Raw genomic sequence first — 19,663 nt, forward strand, 5'->3', positions numbered from 1 at the left:
CCTCATAGTCAAACGCATCAGTTTGCACTACAAAAGGCCTCCTCGGGTCGGGGTGCAACAGGATTGGCTCAGAACTAAAAAGCCTTTTAAGTTCATCGAAAGACTGGTGGGCAGAGGCAGTCCAACGAAAAGGGGATTTCTTCCCCTTAAGGAGGTCTGTGAGAGGAGACGTCAGTCTAGTATAGCCGGGCAGGAACTTCCTGTAGAAATTGGCAAAGCCCAGGAAATGCTGTAAGTCCTTCTTTGTGGATGGAGCCTGCCAGGAAAGGATGGCCTGGACCTTTGCAGGATCCATCTCTTGATGCCGTCTGCTGAACTAATGTAGCCAAGAAAGTCCAAGGAGGTCAAGTCAAACGCACGTTCCTCCAGCTTGACAAAGAGACGGTGTTCGTGGAGGCGCTGTAAATGGCTGTGACATGGCGCTAATGGTCTTGGGGGTAAGCAGAGAATATAAGCAAATCACCGAGATAAACAATGAGGAAAGTGTCCAAATAGTCCTGGAAGATGGCATTCATAAAGCATGAAAATGAGGGGGGGGGTGCACAGGTGAGTCCAAAAGGCATCACTAAATATTCGTATGTGCTGTACCGGGTTCCGAAACAGTTATTCCACTCATCCCCCTCCGGATGTGAATCAGTTTGTAGGTGCCACGCAGGTCCAATTTGGTGAAAATCTTGGCTCGCCCCAGGCGCTGAAGCATCTCAGGGATCGAGGGAGGGGGTATTTGTCCAGGATAGTGATGGAGTTGAGGCTTCTGTAGTCGTGAACAGAAGAACTGCTTGGGGAAGACAAGGAGGGGGAGGAAAGGGTTAAGGCCTGGACTGGGGCCGCTGTCCCATTTGGGAAGCAATGCTGCAGGCAGTAAGGAGAGGAGAACCATACCTGACAAAGCTCCCAAGAAATCTGAGGATTGTGCTTAGAGAGCCATGAAATGCCCAGCACGATTGGGTATTGGGGCACCTTGGCCAGGTGAAACTGAATCTGCTCAACGTGGCCCTGGGAACGCAGAGTGACCCGGAGCTGTAATCCGAGTAACTGCTCCCGAAGAGAGGGGACGCCCGTCGATGGTCTCCATCTTCAACTGGGTAGGGAGAGGCAAAGCAGGAATGCTGTGCTGCCAAGCAAACTCCTCATCCATGAAACTGGTTGTCGCCCCAGAGTCCACCAGCGCCAGGACTCCCCCCCCACCACTGGGAGGGCTGGAGGTATACAGAAAGGAGCAGATGGGAGGGGGGGTTGAGGAAGGCACCCCCCGGGTGTGGAGCAGGCCCCCCCACTGGAGACCCCCAACAGGCTTGGGGGGTGGCCTAGTCAGGCTTGGGGGCAAAAAGGAGGAGGAGGAGGAGGGGGCGGGGCCGTCGGTTGGGAGCAACAGGATCTGGCAAAGTGCCCCTGCTTTCTGCACCTAAAGCAACGATGCTCAGTGCGCCGCCGTTCCAACTCCTCTTGCGACAGCGTAGCTCGGGTTGCTCCCAGTTGCATCGAGATCTCCTCTGCCCCCGCCACAGGGGCGGGGGGGGTAGAGGGGGCAGTGGCCGTGGGGGAATGGGAGGAGGGAAATCCTGGCCACTGGAGCTCCGTCTGGTCTGCCGGCGCCCCTCCAGCCAACTATCCATCTGGAGACAGGTCTGGATGAGGTCCTCCAGAGTAGGCGGGTGGGGCGTGTATGCCAACTCAGCCAAGATCTCGTCGTTCAAACCATCCAAAAATTGGGCCACCAAAGCGGCATCATTCCACTGTAAATCCTGCATCAGCAAGCGAAAAGCAGTCGCATAGCTGGAAACAGAATCCTTGCCTTGCGTGAGGCGGTGAATATCCCGAGTAGCAGTCTCTGCGAGAAGGGGATCACCAAAAAATCCCGCCATAGCCGTCATGAAACCTTGATAGTCTCCCAGCAGGGGGTCATCAGCAAGAAGAAGAGACAAAGCCCAATTACCTGCCATGACGGAAAGCTGGTTAATGATAAACCCCACACGAACCTGATTCGTCAGGAAATCCTCAGGCTGGAGGTGCATTAACAGCTCTGACTGGGCGCGGAAAATGAGAAAGAGCCCCTTCTCACCCGAAAACTTCTCCGGCAAGGCCACCGGGCACTTGCGCAGGGGGGAATGGGGGGCAGAAGGGGTTGAGCAGAAGCCTGCAAGGCTTGAATGGCAGTCGTCAATTGGGTGACTTGCTCACGCAGCGCCTGGTTCTCCTTCGTTAGAGTGGTCAAAACCTGCTCCATGGCGCTGTCCCAGAATCAGGAGGAGGAAAACAAAGGAACGGAGACCAAGCTGTCAGGTGCGCCCTTCCTGCCTTCTGAAATCCTCAAGTAGCCAGAATCAACACGCAGATAATAGGGCTCTTTTCTAAAGCTTTATTTCCATTCAACCTAATGATGCTTACAGATGCTAATTGCCTGAGCCTAATGAGGGTAACTTAAGAGAGCTGCCTACCAGGAGGTTCTAGCCTTAGGGAATCAGTTGGTCTCCATTTGGAGGGAAAGGGCGGGAAGCCTCTGAACTTAAGGGCTAGGAGGAGAGAGTCCACCCCTTTCCCGTGGGGCATCGGGGCGCAGCTGTTGTCACGCCAAGCAGGCTGAACGCCTCCTCTCGGCACCCGCCATCTCCCGCTTGTCCCTGCCTCACGGGTGCCTCACGTCCAGAAGCTCCAGTTGTCCCTTCTCTCCCTGCCAGGGTCACTGTCACTCTCAGGAATGTGAGCAGGGAGGGGCTCTCCCTCCGGCTGCACCTCTGAACAGCGTGCGGGTTCCTCCCCACGGTTTCTATCTCTTCCTCAGAATCAGAACTGCTTTGGGGCTCTATGGGCTCCGATCCACCCCTGACAGAGGGGTCCCATTGAGACTGTCTTGCCCAAGGGCCCTCAAAAACCTGGAGCCAATACTGTAGACACACTAGGACTTGGTTGGCTTGGAAAAACCTGCCTCAGCCTGCCTGAAATGGGAACTGGGTGTTTGTGAACACACAACAGCACTAATGGGCATGGGGAGCTTCATTTTTATCAGCCTGTTTTCTGCAGAATCAGAACACTAGGTGTATTTTGCTATGACATTTGGATTCCTAAGATAAGAGATCAAGACCAGGCCCTTCACAAAAGTAACAGTATAGTATCTGGAATCATATTGGTATGACATAATCTGATCTGTGATTTAAAAGTAACATATTTAAAAGTACGCGAAGACATTTGCCAAAAAGGCAAAGGATATTCACGTTCCATTCTAAGTCGACCTCAAAGGAAAGCTTTGACAGACTACATTAGCGACTCCTTCAAAGCACAAACACAAAGGCCCTTTATTTATTTTAGACAAGGAAATTCTAAATTGTCACAAGGCAAAAATAAACTTGCCTATGACACGGGGTCAGAAATTAAACATGAGAAGCAGGAAATGGTTTAAAGTAATGGATCTCACAGTTCTAGATTTACAACAAGGCTGAGACACCATCTGTGAGCTAGTGAGAGGAAGGCTATCCATTGATTTAAAAAATCTTGGCCTACTGGACAGGGACTGGGGTGGAGATAGAATGGGCAGGGCTATGGCCAAACTTGATTGCTCACAGTCAGAAATTAAAAGGTCTAGATGACGAGTCATGGCAAACACTGGCAGATAAGGGGAGGACTCAGGGCAAAATCTGCTGTGTTAGGCAGAACTTGGAAGAACCTGGGAGGTCGGGGGCAGAATTATTAGGCAGATAAGGAATAGAAACAGGGTAGAGAAAGCTGGAGGGTCATTATGGGTGGAAATGACAGGATCAGGAGTCTTCCAGCTTTTCAAACCCTAAAACTTCCTAGTCTTTCAGTTAAAAAAAAAGTGTTAGTGTGTTTAAGATTCTCACACTAGGGATGGCGGAGAATTCCGCCACCGATCTTGGTGAGGCCGAATGCCAGCGCATTTGGACCCCCGAAACCCGTGGCGGAACGAAGCCCCCTGCCCCCCCACCCCGAGAAAGGCGCACAAAACAGAGCACTCACCTGCTGCCGTTCGCGCTGCTCTGTGAATGGCGGCCACGTCTGCGGCCGCCATTCACTTCACCATTTTAGCTGTGATAGGCTACGTAAATACTTACGTAGCCTATCATGGCTAATGCAGGGATGACATTTGCGTCCCTGCGGAGGCTGTGATAAGCTACATAAATATTTACGTAGCCTATCACGGCAAAAAAAGGGATGCAAATGGCAGTGGGTACGGCGGCCATTTGTGTCCCCGTGCAGCCCAGCAGCGGCCGGATGTCGCTGCGGGCTGCCCCGGCTGGCGGCTCTGCAGAGTTGCTGTGGAGTGGAGCCGGTCATCGAGGATTTCGGGGGGAGGGACAGAGTGCCTCCCCCCACCACCACGGATGTACGAAACGAAACAGGTAAGTCGTTTCGTACATCCCTATCTCACACTGCTGCTGGCTTTTATGTTGGTTTTTGCTCTAGTTTCCTTCTGTTTTAACTTTTCATGTTTTTATGTTATGTTTTATTAAACTATTGTATTTTATGGTTTTAAGACTTGTATTGTGAACTGCCCAGATACCTTTGGCTATTGGGTGAAATAGAAATGTAATATGTTGTATTAAAGAGATACAGGTGAGCTAACAGAAAGTGGTTTTCCTGGTTAGTTGGTAGCCCTAGGCTGAGCTGCTAAATGGCTGCACTTCAGTTCAAGTAGTACCTTTGGCATGTCCTTCCCCAGTTGTAAAATGGGACTAATATAATGAAATTCTTCATAGCATTTTTGAATGGATGACTTCTGTGGAGGTTGTCATACCCCATGCAAGTGCAAAATGCTGTATCAAGAAAGAATAATAGAAGATGGCTGTTTTTTAATTCTGAGACTTGTACAACATGCTAACCCACACTGAGTGTTTGAGTGTGGGTTGTTGTTGAACCGTGTGTTGTTTGCTGAACTGTGGGTTAGTGTGTTGTCTGAACACAGGTCAATTTCTGCAGGGTGGCTTGTTAACTATGCAGTGTGGCTTATTTTTCTTGAACAAGCCACCATGAGAACCCATGGCTTGTTCTTGGGTTGTTCAGGGTGGCTAACAAGCCACCTTCTAGAATATGTCCTGGGTTCAGATAACACACTAACCCATGGTTCAACAAACAACCCAGGGTTCAACAAAACAAACCACAATCAACCACTGAGTGTAGGTCAGTCGTCAGTGTGTTGTGTGAACAGCCCCTATTGTTTGTGGTATCTCAATATTCTGTTAGAACCTGGTGCTCTCCAGATATTTGGGAGTACAACTCCCAACATTCATGGCCATTGGCCATTCTGGCTGAGGCTGATGGGAGTTGAAGTCCAAAACTTGGATTTCAACTGGAGGGCACTAGGTTGGAGAACATTGCTCTAATGGCTTACTCTCAGTAAAAATGGTAGTAGCTGCAGCAATAAATAGAAAAGGTCTTCACCGCTGAAGAAACGGAAACTAGGATTTTTCACATCCAGCAGAACGAATCTCCCAGGAGCCATCAGGAGATCTGCCTCTTATTGCAGATTCACTTACCAAAGGTCATGCAGCCATGCACTGTTATGTTCATAACATGAGTGCTTTGTTGCCGGGGTCTTAGCTATGTTTGAATCTATTGCTCTACATGGTAAATTGCTGGAATACCAGCCTTCTCATTGGCAAGCGAAAAATATTTCAGCAGCTAACAATATGCATTCCTTGGTCTTCTAGGAAGGACAAGTGGGATCAATAAGCAATAGCCTCCTGCCCTTTCGAGGAATCCTGTTCCATGCCATACTCCAGCACGGATCTTGTGTGTGACCCTGAGCCAAGCATTCAATAGCTCTGCACTCTTTAGGCCCTCCTTTGCAAATATAAGCCTTTGAAAATGAATTCTCTGCCTTCCAGGGTCAAATGCATTTTGGTACTGAAAGATGCTCAAATGTTATGGCAATGGGAGAAAGAAGTAGCTGAGATAAATGGAGTACTCTCTGATGCAAAAAGCATCAGCTGCTGCCAGACTGAATATCGATGTTTACTGTGGTATTTTGACTATTTTCCAGCTTCAGTTAAACTGCTGTTATTTGTTATTTCTGTAGTGCTCACTGGACTTAATGGCCATACGTTCTCGTGGCTGGGTGGGTTTAGATGGGCATGTTGTATTACTTTCATTGTCAACCACACAACTTACATCTCTCTTCTTCTCATCCCGAAAAATCATTCTATGTTTTACAACTGCTTCTACATTCCTGATCTGTTAGCGCCAAAACAAACAAACAAAACCTTTTTTTGTCAAACTGTTTGTCAACCCTGATGAAAAAAAGAAATACCCTTGAGCAGGCACAGTTTTGCATTCTCACTTCCTTCCGTGCTCCCCCCATTCTGTATTTTTGCTAGATGGGCTTTTTTGCCCGTCTAGCTGAGGCATTGGGGATGTGGAGGAAAGGAAGGTGGGGAGGCCTGGGGATATGGCGTAAGCCCTCCCCTCCCCGCCCACTGGCACGCCCCTTTTCCCTTCCCTCCAAGGTCACCTTTGCGACCTCGGAGAGGCAGCCGACATGGTCCTGTCTGCGCCTGCTGCAGTGGGGAGGGAGAGGGGGTTCTGACCTTGGATCCAGGAATCCAGACTATCCTATGGCCTGCCCAAATGCTGTCTAGGGGTCACAGAATTGCTCTCTTACTTGGTAATAAGCTTCATGATGTTGTATCAAAGGATAACATATATTTAAAGAAAAATAATAATAAAATGAGCTCCTATGGTCATGTATATGCCCAACTGGGCTCCCCCCTGGAGAAGAAGAAAAGAAGCTGTGGTGATCAGCACCAGCCCCGGTGGACCTCAGTATGCCCATACTAGTTGCCAGTCCAAGTGCTGATGACTGGCCTGTTTGCAGCTTTCCCCATCACCTGCCACTCTCTGGGTAGCATTCATTTGGGGGCTCTCTGGGCTGGGAGGCTCTGGGCTTTGGTCCTGAGGCCCAGCTTTCACTGCACCACTGATAGCGCTATCAGTGCATATGATGCTTTATGCAATAGAAGAGGACAGGTCCTTGCCCCAAGGAGCTTATAATCTAAATTCAACACAGGGGAAACAGGATGGAAGCCTTCTTGGCCATCAGCATTTCTGGAAAGGAGGCACTGACCAGGCTACTGCTTCTTAACACACTTCGGTTCGAATAACAAATTGTTCTAACGAGAGCCCTCATTTGTGTTAACCTTTGAGAGCCTTGAAGAGGAAGCCTAGTCATGTCAAGAGCCAGGCTATGGCAGACACATCAGTTTAAGGAGCTAATGCCATGTTTGGGTCTAAGAATGTGTGACCTGATATAGGCCTCTGTGGTGGTATCAGTGTTAATGTTCCTTTAAAGAGGGAATTTGAAGTGAGCCACATGATGGTTTTGACAGCTGATGGCTGCACCTAGGGCTGGTGGCCAAGTCTCACTTTGTATTTTGTACTTGGGGCATGTGGATCTTTAACTGAAGGATGCATGTACCCCTCATCAAGCCTGAAGGGCGCACTCATGTAAAACGTGGCACACGTTCCTTTCAAATACTTGGAAATACAGGAAAGAACTGGGACCCTGCGTCCGAGCATTTTCAAAGGAAGAGGCAAAAAATGTTGCGCATATGCACACTGCAGGCTTTTTTGGGAGGTGTGCGCACACATTGAACTCCGGTAACCCATCCTCCAGTTACCAATTGACCAGAAAACAAGAAAAACAAAAATTTTAAAATGCCCTGGCCTGTTCCAGTGACTTTAATAGCAGTGTGAACTTTAGAATCAGCAGGCGAAGCCTTTCGCAATATGGAGATCAACATAACCTGCTCTTGTCTATGCAGCATGCCACTGTTAAAGAGACAGCTACAGGAGTCAGTGGAAAAGCTGACCACCTAACCTGAGTATAAAAGGGAGAATCAGTCCTTGCGCTTAACACAGTAATGTGTTAGGTCCCATTCAGAGTTGCTATGTTATGACTTTAGTAATGTAGCTGTATTTCTGGAGACAGAAATATAACATCACAGCAGATAGCTTTTCATCTTGAACGTAAAGAGATAGAATTTATTTATTTATTTATTGCATTTATACCCCGCCTTTTTTCCTCTTGCAAGGAACCCAAGGTGGCTTACATTCTCCTCCTCCTCCTCTCCATTTTATCCTCACAACAACAACCCTGTTAGGTAGGTTGGGCTGAGAGTCTGTGACTGGCCCAAAGTCACCCAGTGAGCTTCCATGGCTGAGCAGGGCCTAGAACCTGGATCTCCTGGCTCCCAGTCCAGCACTGTCACCACTACACCATGCTGGCTCTGTTTATGACAGCCTATACCTCACAGGGGTGTCATTTAGGGAGGGCAGAGCCTTGTGTCTTAATACATACTGCTTTTTAAAACATGTAATCTTGAATATATCTAAGAGAAGACAATTGAGCCCGGTTTGTGAATCTTAATTCCCACAACTGAACTCCTGAAATGGCCCCCTGTAGCATTTCACTTTTTAATTTATGACCAGCACCAGTATTTCTGCCTTGTATTGGCCCACAAATCCCATAATTCCCATGCCTTCTGAGATTCACTGTCTTTGGAGTATTTTTTTGCAGGAAAGTGGTCTATGCATTTCTATCTGCATCTAAACTAATTTAGTATAAGTACATCAGATAGGACTGTCAACTGATGTTCTTGTATTGATATTATTGTATTGTATTGATATTGATATCTTGTTTCATTCTCCAATGAGACTGTTCAATGTTTAGATATACACTTTAAAAATAACTCACTCCAAAAGTATAATGTATGATACGATAGCAGTTGTTTGGGCTTTTAGGATTGTGGTTTTTTCTAAGTTAAATAACTTAAAACCAGCTTATGTTACACATATCTTGAATCTGTCATTATCTATGCCATGGTGGGGTTGGCTGTAAACCTATGTGAGTTAACAGATCTTGATTCTGAGTACGCTCCCTAGGTGCTGATGAAACGTTAACGGCAGCGATGCAAGCCATCTCGGGCATATATTAAAACATCTATCTCTGTTGACCACTGTAACATGACAGGTGATTTAATCATGGCAGCTCATTCTTTGACCTATATGGCCTCTAATAAGCAAGGGAATCTCTTCTATAGGTGAATTCTTTGGACTCACACGGGAACCTTCCATTATCTGATTAATTCAAGGGATGCTAACAGACCTCTCATGACACACTAGGTTGCCCTGGCACTGTCTGGGGATTTCTGCAATAATTGTCTACCCTCCACCACAAAGTATTCACCCACTTTCAGGTGTAAAAAAAAGCCCCCAATGCAGCAGGTTGCACAGCAGGGAAAGATCAGAAGAGGAGCTGCACCAGGTTCTTACACTATTTCCTGTGAAAATCAGGCAACCAAACCAAACCAAACCCATGAGGTGGTATGGAATATATGACTGCTGCTAGGCATTATTTGAGGGTCACCAAGCCCTATACTCATTCCAAAGCTCTGAGCAGACTGAAGCCATTTTAATTTTTGTTTAAAATACCACAGGAGTTATTCCTTCTTTCCGTTGGATGACAACAAAACGTGGTTTGGTCACTACAGGAATTACCAAATAATGCCTATGCCCATTGATTCTAAGCGCCAGTGGGTGTCTCTTCAATGGATTTCAATAGCCTTTCAACCTCCCTGCATTTTTGTCACTTGTGAACAGATGTGTTGCATCTGAAGCAGGTTTTTTTTTAGTCTTCCAGCTACTCGTTTTTCCATATTGGCCACATATTTGGGAATAGCTCTCCCCCTCCTATTTTAATCTTTCTTTTCAGTACAGGATTGTGGGAAGGGGAGCTTCGTCAGTTTCACCAGTGCAGATTTCCTCCCCCTTGTTGAAACTGACAGAGTTGGTGGGATTCCACAGCAGTTTCATCAAGGCTGAGAAAAGGTCACTGCCCATCCCTCTTCAGTGCTGCAACTGCCGTTGGCTGCCCGAAGGATGGCAGGACAGTTTTCTGGTGAAAATCTATACATGCCTACTGAGAAGCCCCATTGAATGCAATGGGGCTTAGACCCAGGTAAGTGGGTATAAAACTGCAGTCTTTCTGTGTGTTTTCCTTTAGAAGCGCATGTATATGCACCAGCAGTGGCGTGCACAAGTAAATTGAACTGACAAGGCATCTGTGAAACTGGAAAAGGTTTCCCTAACCTTGTCAGTTTCACTGGAGGGAAGGATGGTGAAGCCAGAAACAAGGGTTGCATTAGGAGGGTAGCAACAGCACTGCATCAGTCTAACTGCAGGACGCTGTAGAAATAGTATGGGCCAGCAGCACAGGTAGGTGTAGGATGTCATTTCTAGGGCTACACTGAAGGTTTGTGGGTAAACATTTTGTGCGTGAAAGGGGGGCTTTCAGGACACCCAGAACACTCATGGAAAAGTCCCTCAAAAGCTCACCTTTTGGCACCAGTTGGCTTTCCGTTCACTGTCTCCCTAGGCAACTTTGGCACGTTACATTTTTTTCTCAGCGCAGTATCCCAGCCAATCAGGGATGATGTTCTAGATGTGATGCCCCCAAAGAAGCCAATCAAATCTGGCATTGTGACAATGTCACGGAGGGTAAATATAGTCAGTTCAGAGTGAGCTCAATGCTTCCTCCATCCCTCTGCAGTGGGTGGGGGAGGAAATGCATGCAGATTGCTGGTGGTGGGGGAAGACGAGGCGCGCACTGCTGCCACCACCTACTGGGTAAGGTGGGTGAAACTTCACAGCCCTGTTCACATTGGGTGCCTGCATGTATGCATTGCCGCGTGGACCACTTGCCATGCATGCTACATGTTTCTAAACCATTTTGCACTTGGGTTGGGGAAGCCACCAAATACAGTAAGTTGTGGAGAGAGCCAACACCACTAATAATACGCCCTGCAGGCAAGCACGTGGAGAGTCTCATGTACAGCTGTGTTCTGCAGAACCCAAATATTTGTGGATTGAAGTACTAATAGCACAGAAGTGGTGGATATCTCAGACTCCTTCCTGAGGAGAGAGGGGACTGTCAAGGGAACTATCAAGCGGCAACACACAGGGCACTATCAAATGGCAGCGTCTCATCCAAAGCTTCCTTCATCCCAAATCAGAGTGGGGCAATGGGGCACTGGGAATGTAGCTACGCACAAACCCAATACGGATCATCATCAGCCTCTGCCAGGAAACATTGAGCCAACCAGGTCTTGGCTGACTGAATCTGTGAAGGAAAGCTTCACTGGTCTCGGACCTTATCCACTTGTCTTGCTCTACCCTGGAGACTGATAAAGCTGCTTCCTGGAAGAAGTGCTTGGTGGAGGGGGACTAACATCAAGGAGCTGCACTTGTTTACCTGTCTCACTCTCACTCCTAGGAATGGATGAATCCATCAGTGTAGCTTTCCCTTGTCTTCAGTGTGTGTGTGAGTGTGTGTGTGTTTAAAAAACCTCAAGTTCTTTCCAAACCAAACACGAAGACATTTGCAAATGTTGGTAAATTCTTAGTTTTAAAAAATGAACTGAAACAAAATTCTTGCCCATTTGCACCAGGCAAATTCAACAGATACAGCTATTCTCAGCATGGGGAGGATCATGACCACCCACCTGCCATGTAGCTGTTAAAGATGAGGAGCCTGTCAGATAAAAAGTGGTGGCAACCTAATTCAGCACTGATGTGGTTGAAGAGACAAGACAGTCAAACCCAGACTTTAAAAGCTAAGCATTCAAAGCCCTGGCTCTGGATGGACACTTCTGTCAGTTTGGGTTTCTCCTACGGGTGTGTCAGAGAAATCCACAACAGAACCAAATGAGTTCGGATTTTCATGAATCCGACCTGTGGATTCCACAGCGGACTGGCTCCCCCCCCGTTGGGCAGATTCCACAAACTTACGGACCAGTTTTCTAACATTCCCGAATTTTGCGCACATTTTGTCATAGAAAAATGTGCAACCGCCCGCCCCCCGGCCCCAAATGTGCATTTTCCCCATAGGCTAAAGTGTGAAAATGTCAATTTGGGGGAATATGCGCATTTTCACAATGTTTGTTTAATGGAAACGGAAAACAAACAAACAAATTCAATCAATGGGCAGACGATGGAACAAAAGGTGCCTGACAACAATCCATGAAAACACAGCTGGAACAGATTTTACACAATCCATACATCCCTAGTTTCTCCCACTTTCCATTTTGTATAACCTCATATTGTTCCCATTCTAAATATTAAGACATTTGTAATTTGAGGGAAATTCTTATAAAAAATGAACTGAAACAAGATTCTCAGCCCGCCCTAATGACTCCTCCCCACCCCTCTGGAGCCTGATAAGGATCCCTTCCAGCCTGTTGCCTAGAAGGGATCTTTGGTGGAAAGTTTCTGAGAAACATGGAAAGGGTGGTGTCTGAAGGAGGAGTGGCAATCTTGACCTCCCCAGGAGAGAGATGGGGAAGAGACTGAGAGAGGAAAGCCAGGTGAGAGCTGGGAGGAAGGCTCCCTCAAGTCAGAGGTGGGGCTGGCTGCCAACCAGTGTGTGTAGGTTAATTGTGAGAGCCTGATGTTGCCCTGTGGAATGGAGATCTATTTGGCCTTATATAGAGTGTATTTTTATTCAGTGGAGGCTGGTGGCTCTGATTTCGGTGGGTGTGAATCCATTCTGTGTTTCAGCCAGAACCAGCCAGAACTCTAAAGGAGCTAGCCAAGGTGCTGAACCTATCATCCAAATAGGTTCAACACCTGGGATACCTTATTTAGAGTTCTGGCTCGTTCTGACAGAAACATGCATTGTTTTTACCCCTTGCTGCTGGTTTATGTTGGTTTTATTAAATGCTGTTTTTATCATTGTTTCTTGTTTTGTATTTTTACGTTTTTAATTTACCTGTACACTGCTCAGAGAACTCGTTATCGGGCAAAGTGTAATTAAAATAAAATAAAATGAATGAATGATCCTTCTACAGAATGCTACCCCCGTGTCAAAGGGAGCCCACCCCACAGTTTAATGTATTATTATTATTATTTTACATTTATATCCCATTTTCTTTTCTCTTTCAAGAAGCCCAGGGTGGCTTACATAGTCCTGCTACTCTCCTTTTCATCCTCACAATCCTGTGGGGTAGGTTAGGCTGAGAGTCAGTGACTGGCCCAAAGTCACCCAGTGAGCTTCATGGCCAAGTGGGGACTAGAACCTGGACCTCCCGAGTCCCAGTCCAACACTAACCACTACACCACACTGGCTCTCGGTAATTCACAGTTGAGAATCACTGCATTACATTATGTGTATGAAGGAGGGTTACTTGTTTGCTCATCTGCCACCCGAAAAGGATATGACAGAAGGGTATGACAGAAGTGTGAAGTAGCCTAGTGCTGGAACCGTTGGAACTGGACTCCAAAGCCCATTCATTTCAAGTTGATTTCCCAACTTTCTCTGGATTGTGCCTGGTGGAGGAGGGCTTAGAGCAACCCTTCCAGTCTACCAATCCTCCTTTATAATTACCTGCAAGTCCCCACATTAGTGTTATGTCTTGTAACATCTAGTCCTCCTCCTATCTGTTCACAGCAAATCTTAAAACTGACTTGGTTGTGCCTTGCTAAAGTGCCTTGAACACCTTAATCCAAAGCATGGTAAGGGCCAAGCCAGGCCTTAAGCCAGGGGTGGGCTGGGGTGACAACTGCCCCCCCTAAATATTTTTTTATAAACAAATAATTTTTAAAAAGTTTACAATTTTGTCTTTAAAAGCCTGCAAACCAGATGAACTGCCCCCCAACTTTTTGGAACCCCCCCCCCGAGAACTTTTAGGTTGGCTACAGGCCTGGGCCAAGCTACATATGGTGTTAATGATGTGGTTTGCCTTTGAATACAGTATTCCCCCCCACCCCAGAAATAGTAAGCACAGGGGCTCTGATCCAGACTGAAACTCTTGAAGGGGGAGGGTGGCTTTAGCCCTTTGCCCCCAGTCTGATCCTGATCTGGATTGGGCCCCAGCGCTTGCAATTAGCACTGCAAGTGCTGAAAAGCCTCCCATTTGATTCAGTGCCCCACCCATCCCATTTTGGCTATTTCTGAAAGGAAAATCCTTTACTCAAAAGCAAACCACGTGATCAACAACATCACATGCTATTTGGCCTTGCGTGATTACATGTCAGGGGAGACTTGGAGTCCTTTTTTTTATTTATTTAGAATAATAGGAAACGATTCACTTGCTTCTTAATGGCTAAAATATGAAATCCTTTAAATCATCAGAGGTTTTGTTCCCCAGCCAGTGAAACCCTTTTGATGCTTTCTGGAAACAATGTCAAAAGATTTTAATGCAGAGTAGGTCTGCAAATTTTAAATATAAAGGCATTTAATATTACAAAATGGAGAGGAGACCATCATGTGGGCCACCTTGGGTTCCTTGCAAAAGGAAAAAAGGTGGGATATAAATGTAATATTAAAACAACAACAACATATGAATGGATTAAGTGACCTAAGAAAAAAGAGGCTCCCAGAGCAACTGACCAAAGGAAACAGCCTCTCATCAGCAAGAGCAGCAGCAATTGCTGTGCCTACAAAGGAAATATAGAATCCATCTGGGGGCAGCTACAGTAAAACACGACATCTGTTGATCATTGGCAACACTCTGGCAGCGTTCCCGAAAATCCAAGCAGCCCCAGTCATTTTCTGTCTTCTTACTTCAGACCTGAGCTGCACAGACGTCTGCACTTACCCAGCCCAGCCCAGCCCAGCCCTTCTGAGTCTGTAGCTTTGCTTGATTAAGCATATCAGCTCTACAAACTAGGGGGAGGAAAACCTCCCTACTCTTATGGATGGATCTCATGTGCTACCTCAAGGACAAGGTCAGATGGGATGAGCAGAAAGCACAACAATAGGGTTCTTCCAGAGTACTGCAATTGTTTTATTACCCGTAAGCTAAAGTTTTTTCCTAGGATCTGTTACAGACAAAGAGACATCTTTTTTTTTTTTTTAAATGAAAATGCTGAGGATGGAGAAATTTGGTTTCAGAATACTGAGTCAGATGCTTAATTTATGGTACATTGTCAGGAATTCTGCAGAAATAGAATTCTGTGCATGTCAGACTTTAAATGTCAAAGAAAGAGTATAGTGATTACTTAGATCTGGGGTTATTTCACTAGACCTCAGATTTCCATCTACTTTCAGGACCGTACTCACACACTGCATTTGCCTGATGTTTCAATGAAAAATGAGGGCTATCCCATAGGAAGATGGAGGACAAAGACTCCCAAAGAATCCACCTTTGAATTCTCTTTGTTCTCCCTCCCAATAATCGATCATTTGTAGAAAACTGAAGATATGATTCAAAACTTGCATTGTTTAACTATTGTGCACTTCACTCAAGATGCTTTGAATAGGGTGGGTCACATAGAGGAGCTTCTGTGGTGAAAGTTATCATGAGTCCGAGTTCTTAGGTAAATTTTTAGCATGTCATGTGGACTTCCAATCCACAGATTAAGACTGTTACTAAACACTTCCTGGCCCAAACCATATTGGGGTTCTCCATGTCCTGGATGATCTTGACATGTGTTACAGCATTTTATAGTTCTAGTGGGCATGGCAAGTTCCAACTTAGGGTATCTTATTATTATTATTATTATTATTTATTAAATTTATTAATCGCCCATCTGGCTGGTCACCCAGCCACTCTGGGCGATGTACAGAATATAATAAAACAGCTTAAAACAATAACATTCTACAATAAAAATGTTTCCTAAAATACCCTAACCCAAATGCCTGCCTGAACAACCACATTTTTAATGCACAGTGGAAGCTCATTAAAGAGGGGCCATGGCGGAGTTCCCTAGGGAGGGAGTTCCACAGAGAGGGGCCACCACAGAAAAGGCCCTCTCCCTCGTCCCCATCAGTCTAGCTGTCCTGGCTGATGGGACAGAGAGAAGGCCATACATACCAGGCTGATCTTCACTATGCTAAAAAAAAATGATTGTGTGACCTGGCCTGCAAAAGAGACTTGTTGTTGAAGTGTTTTACCCCCTGGAACTCTCAATAAGCACATGACTCCACTTGGTCTAATGTGTCTAATGAAAACTATTAAAATGCACAGATTACATTCCAATTCCAGGTGAGGAAGATCAGCAATGAGGCTGCAATCCTTTTATGTGCACTTATTTGGAGGCAAGTCCCATTGAACTCAATGGGTCTTACTTCTGAGATGTGCATAAGACTCCACTACAAAGTTACCACCAAAACTATTTATACTGGTTTTTCCCTTTAATTCCGAAAACAACAAAAGCTGGCATGATGTTTATATGAGACCAAACAATGCAAGTTTTGAACCAGAAATACCTGCACATGCCTTTGAAGTAAAATAAGCCAATCTTCAAGTGATCACTGTTCCAATTTCAAGACATTTGCCAATCTAGAGTTTACACAGTGCACTAATATTTTTTGTGCACAGCGTTTCTCACTCTCACCTTTTCACCGGTCTTTCAAACATGTCAAGATGCATTCTCCTCCCACCCCCCTTTAAAAAAAAAAAAAAAAAAAGCTTTTATCAGTAAAAATGTAAACCCATCAGAACCTGATATACCATGCTCTATGAGCCAACCCGAACCATTTATTCACTATGAAGCCAGGGAGCAAATGAAGACATTAAAAAAAAAGGTGAACTGAGCACAACTTCACCAGGGTCCCTGCCCTTTGGCCAGCTCCTGTGCTGGAATGCCGAGTGCTTTCTGCCTCTCAGTTCCCCCAATCCACAGACAGACAGACAAAAGAGCCAAGTAAAATGAACCAGACTTACTGCAATCGCTTGCAGCCTTTCCTTGTGCAGTTCAGCCTCCGCCATCCTGGGAAGGGAAGGATGCAGCAAAGAAGAGAGAGAAGGGTGGGGGAAGAAGAAGAAGATACTGCAGTCACCGAGGGAGTTGCACACTCGAGTTAAGCCACAGAGTATTTGGGAAAGAAAAGCCAAGCAGGATCCTAGTGATATCTATATCTATATCTATATCTATTTAAAACAGGCACAGCTGGGAACGCACTGCAGACAGGTTCACGGTAAGATCATTTTAGCCACTGGGACTGGACTGCTGCCTGCCTGCCTCCTGTCCCCCAGCTGTAAGGCTGCTGCTAGCTGCATTTCATCGCTGCTGCTGTGTGCTGTCACTGTCACACAAGCCATCTATGCTCTGAAAGCAGCCGACTCCAGGAGACGGCTTGCATGGCTGTATTTCCCCCCCTCTCTCTTTCGCCTTGACGTTTTACAGCGTGTTCGCTCCTCCTCTGGAGTGCCGGGTCACACCAAGGAGGCTCGACATCAGCAGCGTACATAGTAATCGGAACCTGCCTGAAACGGCAGGGGAAGGGAAAGATCTGCTTTACTGCAGCCCTAGGAGAGAGAGCTCCGGGGAAAGAGGGCAGGGCAGGGTGGGGTGGGGTGATGGGGTAAAGGTGGGATTTAACACAGAAGAGCAAAGGACGTGGCATTCACCACTCAGGAGCTATTATTCAGGCATGTGGAATCTCTGAACTGTGATGATTTTTGGAGCTAAATTCGGAAAGGGATATAAGTATACAAAGCAAAACGCAGGAACGCCCATTCCAATGAACTATGTTATTTACTGAGGCTCAAACAACATATTAAGTGGCTCTCCATGATTCTTTTCTCTGTTTTGTTTTTAAAACCAGAGTAGCCTGCAGGAGGCTATGTCTGAACAAATGAAGGCAAGGCAGAGGAAGATGGCTTAACCTTTCCCGCTCCTCTGTTGTTTTTCAGCTCAAAATCACTCTCTCCACACCACTTCTTCTTTTTCAGCTCCAGAGGAAAAGATATGGGGATCTCATCTCTTTCCCACCACAGCTTAAAAAAAAAAAAAAAAGTTTCGGAAGGCAATTTTGCATTGAAAAAGGATAGGAGGAAGGGTTAAGCAGACCCCCCCCCCCAGCATTTAACCCCTAAGGCATCTTTCCTCTAAGGCACACTCCAGAGATGTTAGGTCACAACTACCATCATCCCTAGCCATGCTGTCTGGGGATGATGGGAGTCACAGTCCAAAACATCTGGAGGGCACTATGTTGGGGAAGGCTGCCCTAAGGGATGGGGGTAAGTTACAGTATGCCTGTTGGCTCTTTCAAACTTTGCAATATGCTGAGCAGGAAAAAAAAATGCATCATTTGATTTAGAGCACAATCCAGCAGGAATGTCTAAAGCTCAAGCCCCACTGAAATGAATGAAGACTGGACAACAGGATGGAGTTCTTTCCCACCCTCTCTCAATTTAGCCCAGTGACATCCTCAGCTTGAAACTGATCTCATTTGTGGAACAGTGGAAATAAAGAAATGGCAGATACACATTACAAAAATAAGGAGCATTCCTGGCACTGCCAGGTTTTAAAATTATTTTTTAAAAGTCTGGTCTTCTGCAGGGTTGGAGGGCAGAGCCCAGCAGACTCCAGATGGAGAAGTCTTACAGCAAGTTGGGTGTGATATCAATTGGGGTTGCTTTGCCTCCATTACTTTCTTTTTCTTGGAGTTTTTGGCTTGCCACTTCCCATATGGGCAGCTACAGCGGGACAGGGGAACAAGATACATACATGCTCAAGTCTCACATCTGATGTATGGAAGAAAAGGCATGGTAGGGGCAAGCTCAATGCCTTAGGCTGCAATTCTGTACTTACCTACCTGGCAGTAAGCCCCATTGAACTCAATGGTATACTTACTCTTGAGTACGCATGTATAGGATTGCACTGTTAGTGTGTGTGAGTTGCACAGTGCAAGAAGTGAAAATGCTGGTTTTACACACACATGCACACCCAAGATCCAGCTTTCCAAAAAAAGAAAAAAAAAGAGAGAGAAGAAATTCTGGCATTTTGTGGTGGTGGGAGAAATTATAGGACAGGTTATAACTGTTAAGTAAAAAAATAAATATATAGTTCTAACAACCAGGCAACCTGGCCCAGTAGCCAAACCACTAGGCAAGCTGGTGGTTTCCTGGTAGTTTGACAACCTAGATATGCCAGAGCTGCTCAACAAAGTACGGTGGACTTCTTGGCTTAAGTACGGTGGACTTCTTGGCTTACAAAGACAAACAGCTTACCAAATAGTTATGTGCACAATCCTTTAGGTTACCATTTTAAACGGTTATCTGTAAAATTCACCCACATAGCATTGCAAGTTGCCAGACAAACAACGGTCAGTTCCCCTTCAGAAGAAGCAACTTGAAAGAAAATTGGAATGTAGCTTGAAAGTTTGGCTTTGCATTAATGTCTGTTGGAACATAACCACTGCACATTCTAATTCCCATCCATCAGTAAATAGCCAGGATGGATGGATATTACACCACAGTTCATCAAGGTGAAAGTCAAGACAGATGCCCTAACACAGAAAGAAAGAGTTTCATATGTAAACAGCCTTCCACAGGTGTTTCTGATCAAGATGGAGATGCGCATTTGTATGCTCATCCCTTTCCACATCACAACACACACCTGAGCTCTAGTCCACTGGTTTCACGCATCATTTGATGTGAACGGCATGTATCTGTTGATCTGCTTCCTCATCTAGGGCCATCACTTTTTACTCATATGTGACTAGTTTCCTGTGGGAACAAATGGATTGGGGCCAGTTTTTTTTTTATTACGTCACTAGATTTCAAATTCTATCCCTCCTTTTATTTTAGCATCAGGACCTATTTTGTAAAATGTATCAGAATTAGGGCAACTTTAGAAATGACTTGATTATTTCCCACTGTCTTTTTCTAACATTCTCATTTACAGCTGAGACAGGCCTTCAAAGCAC

General features: G+C 45.9%; 1 protein-coding gene across 1 annotated transcript in view; it reads right to left on the minus strand.

Annotated features, from left to right (window-relative positions):
* Positions 1-17,222, minus strand: part of PALM2AKAP2 (PALM2 and AKAP2 fusion) — a 315,866-nt gene extending 298,644 nt beyond the window's left edge. Inside the window, exon 1 of the mRNA XM_084834726.1 lies at positions 16,674-17,222. Within this exon, the coding sequence (XP_084690852.1) occupies positions 16,674-16,718 (45 nt within the window). The 5' untranslated portion in view covers positions 16,719-17,222. The remainder of the gene's footprint in view (positions 1-16,673) is intronic.
* Between the last annotated feature and the right edge of the window lie 2,441 nt (positions 17,223-19,663).

The sequence above is a fragment of the Heloderma suspectum genome, chromosome 2 (genome assembly GCF_057233095.1).
Source record: "Heloderma suspectum isolate Gila_16-S chromosome 2, 16-S_ref, whole genome shotgun sequence".
Taxonomy (NCBI): Eukaryota; Metazoa; Chordata; class Lepidosauria; order Squamata; family Helodermatidae; genus Heloderma; species Heloderma suspectum.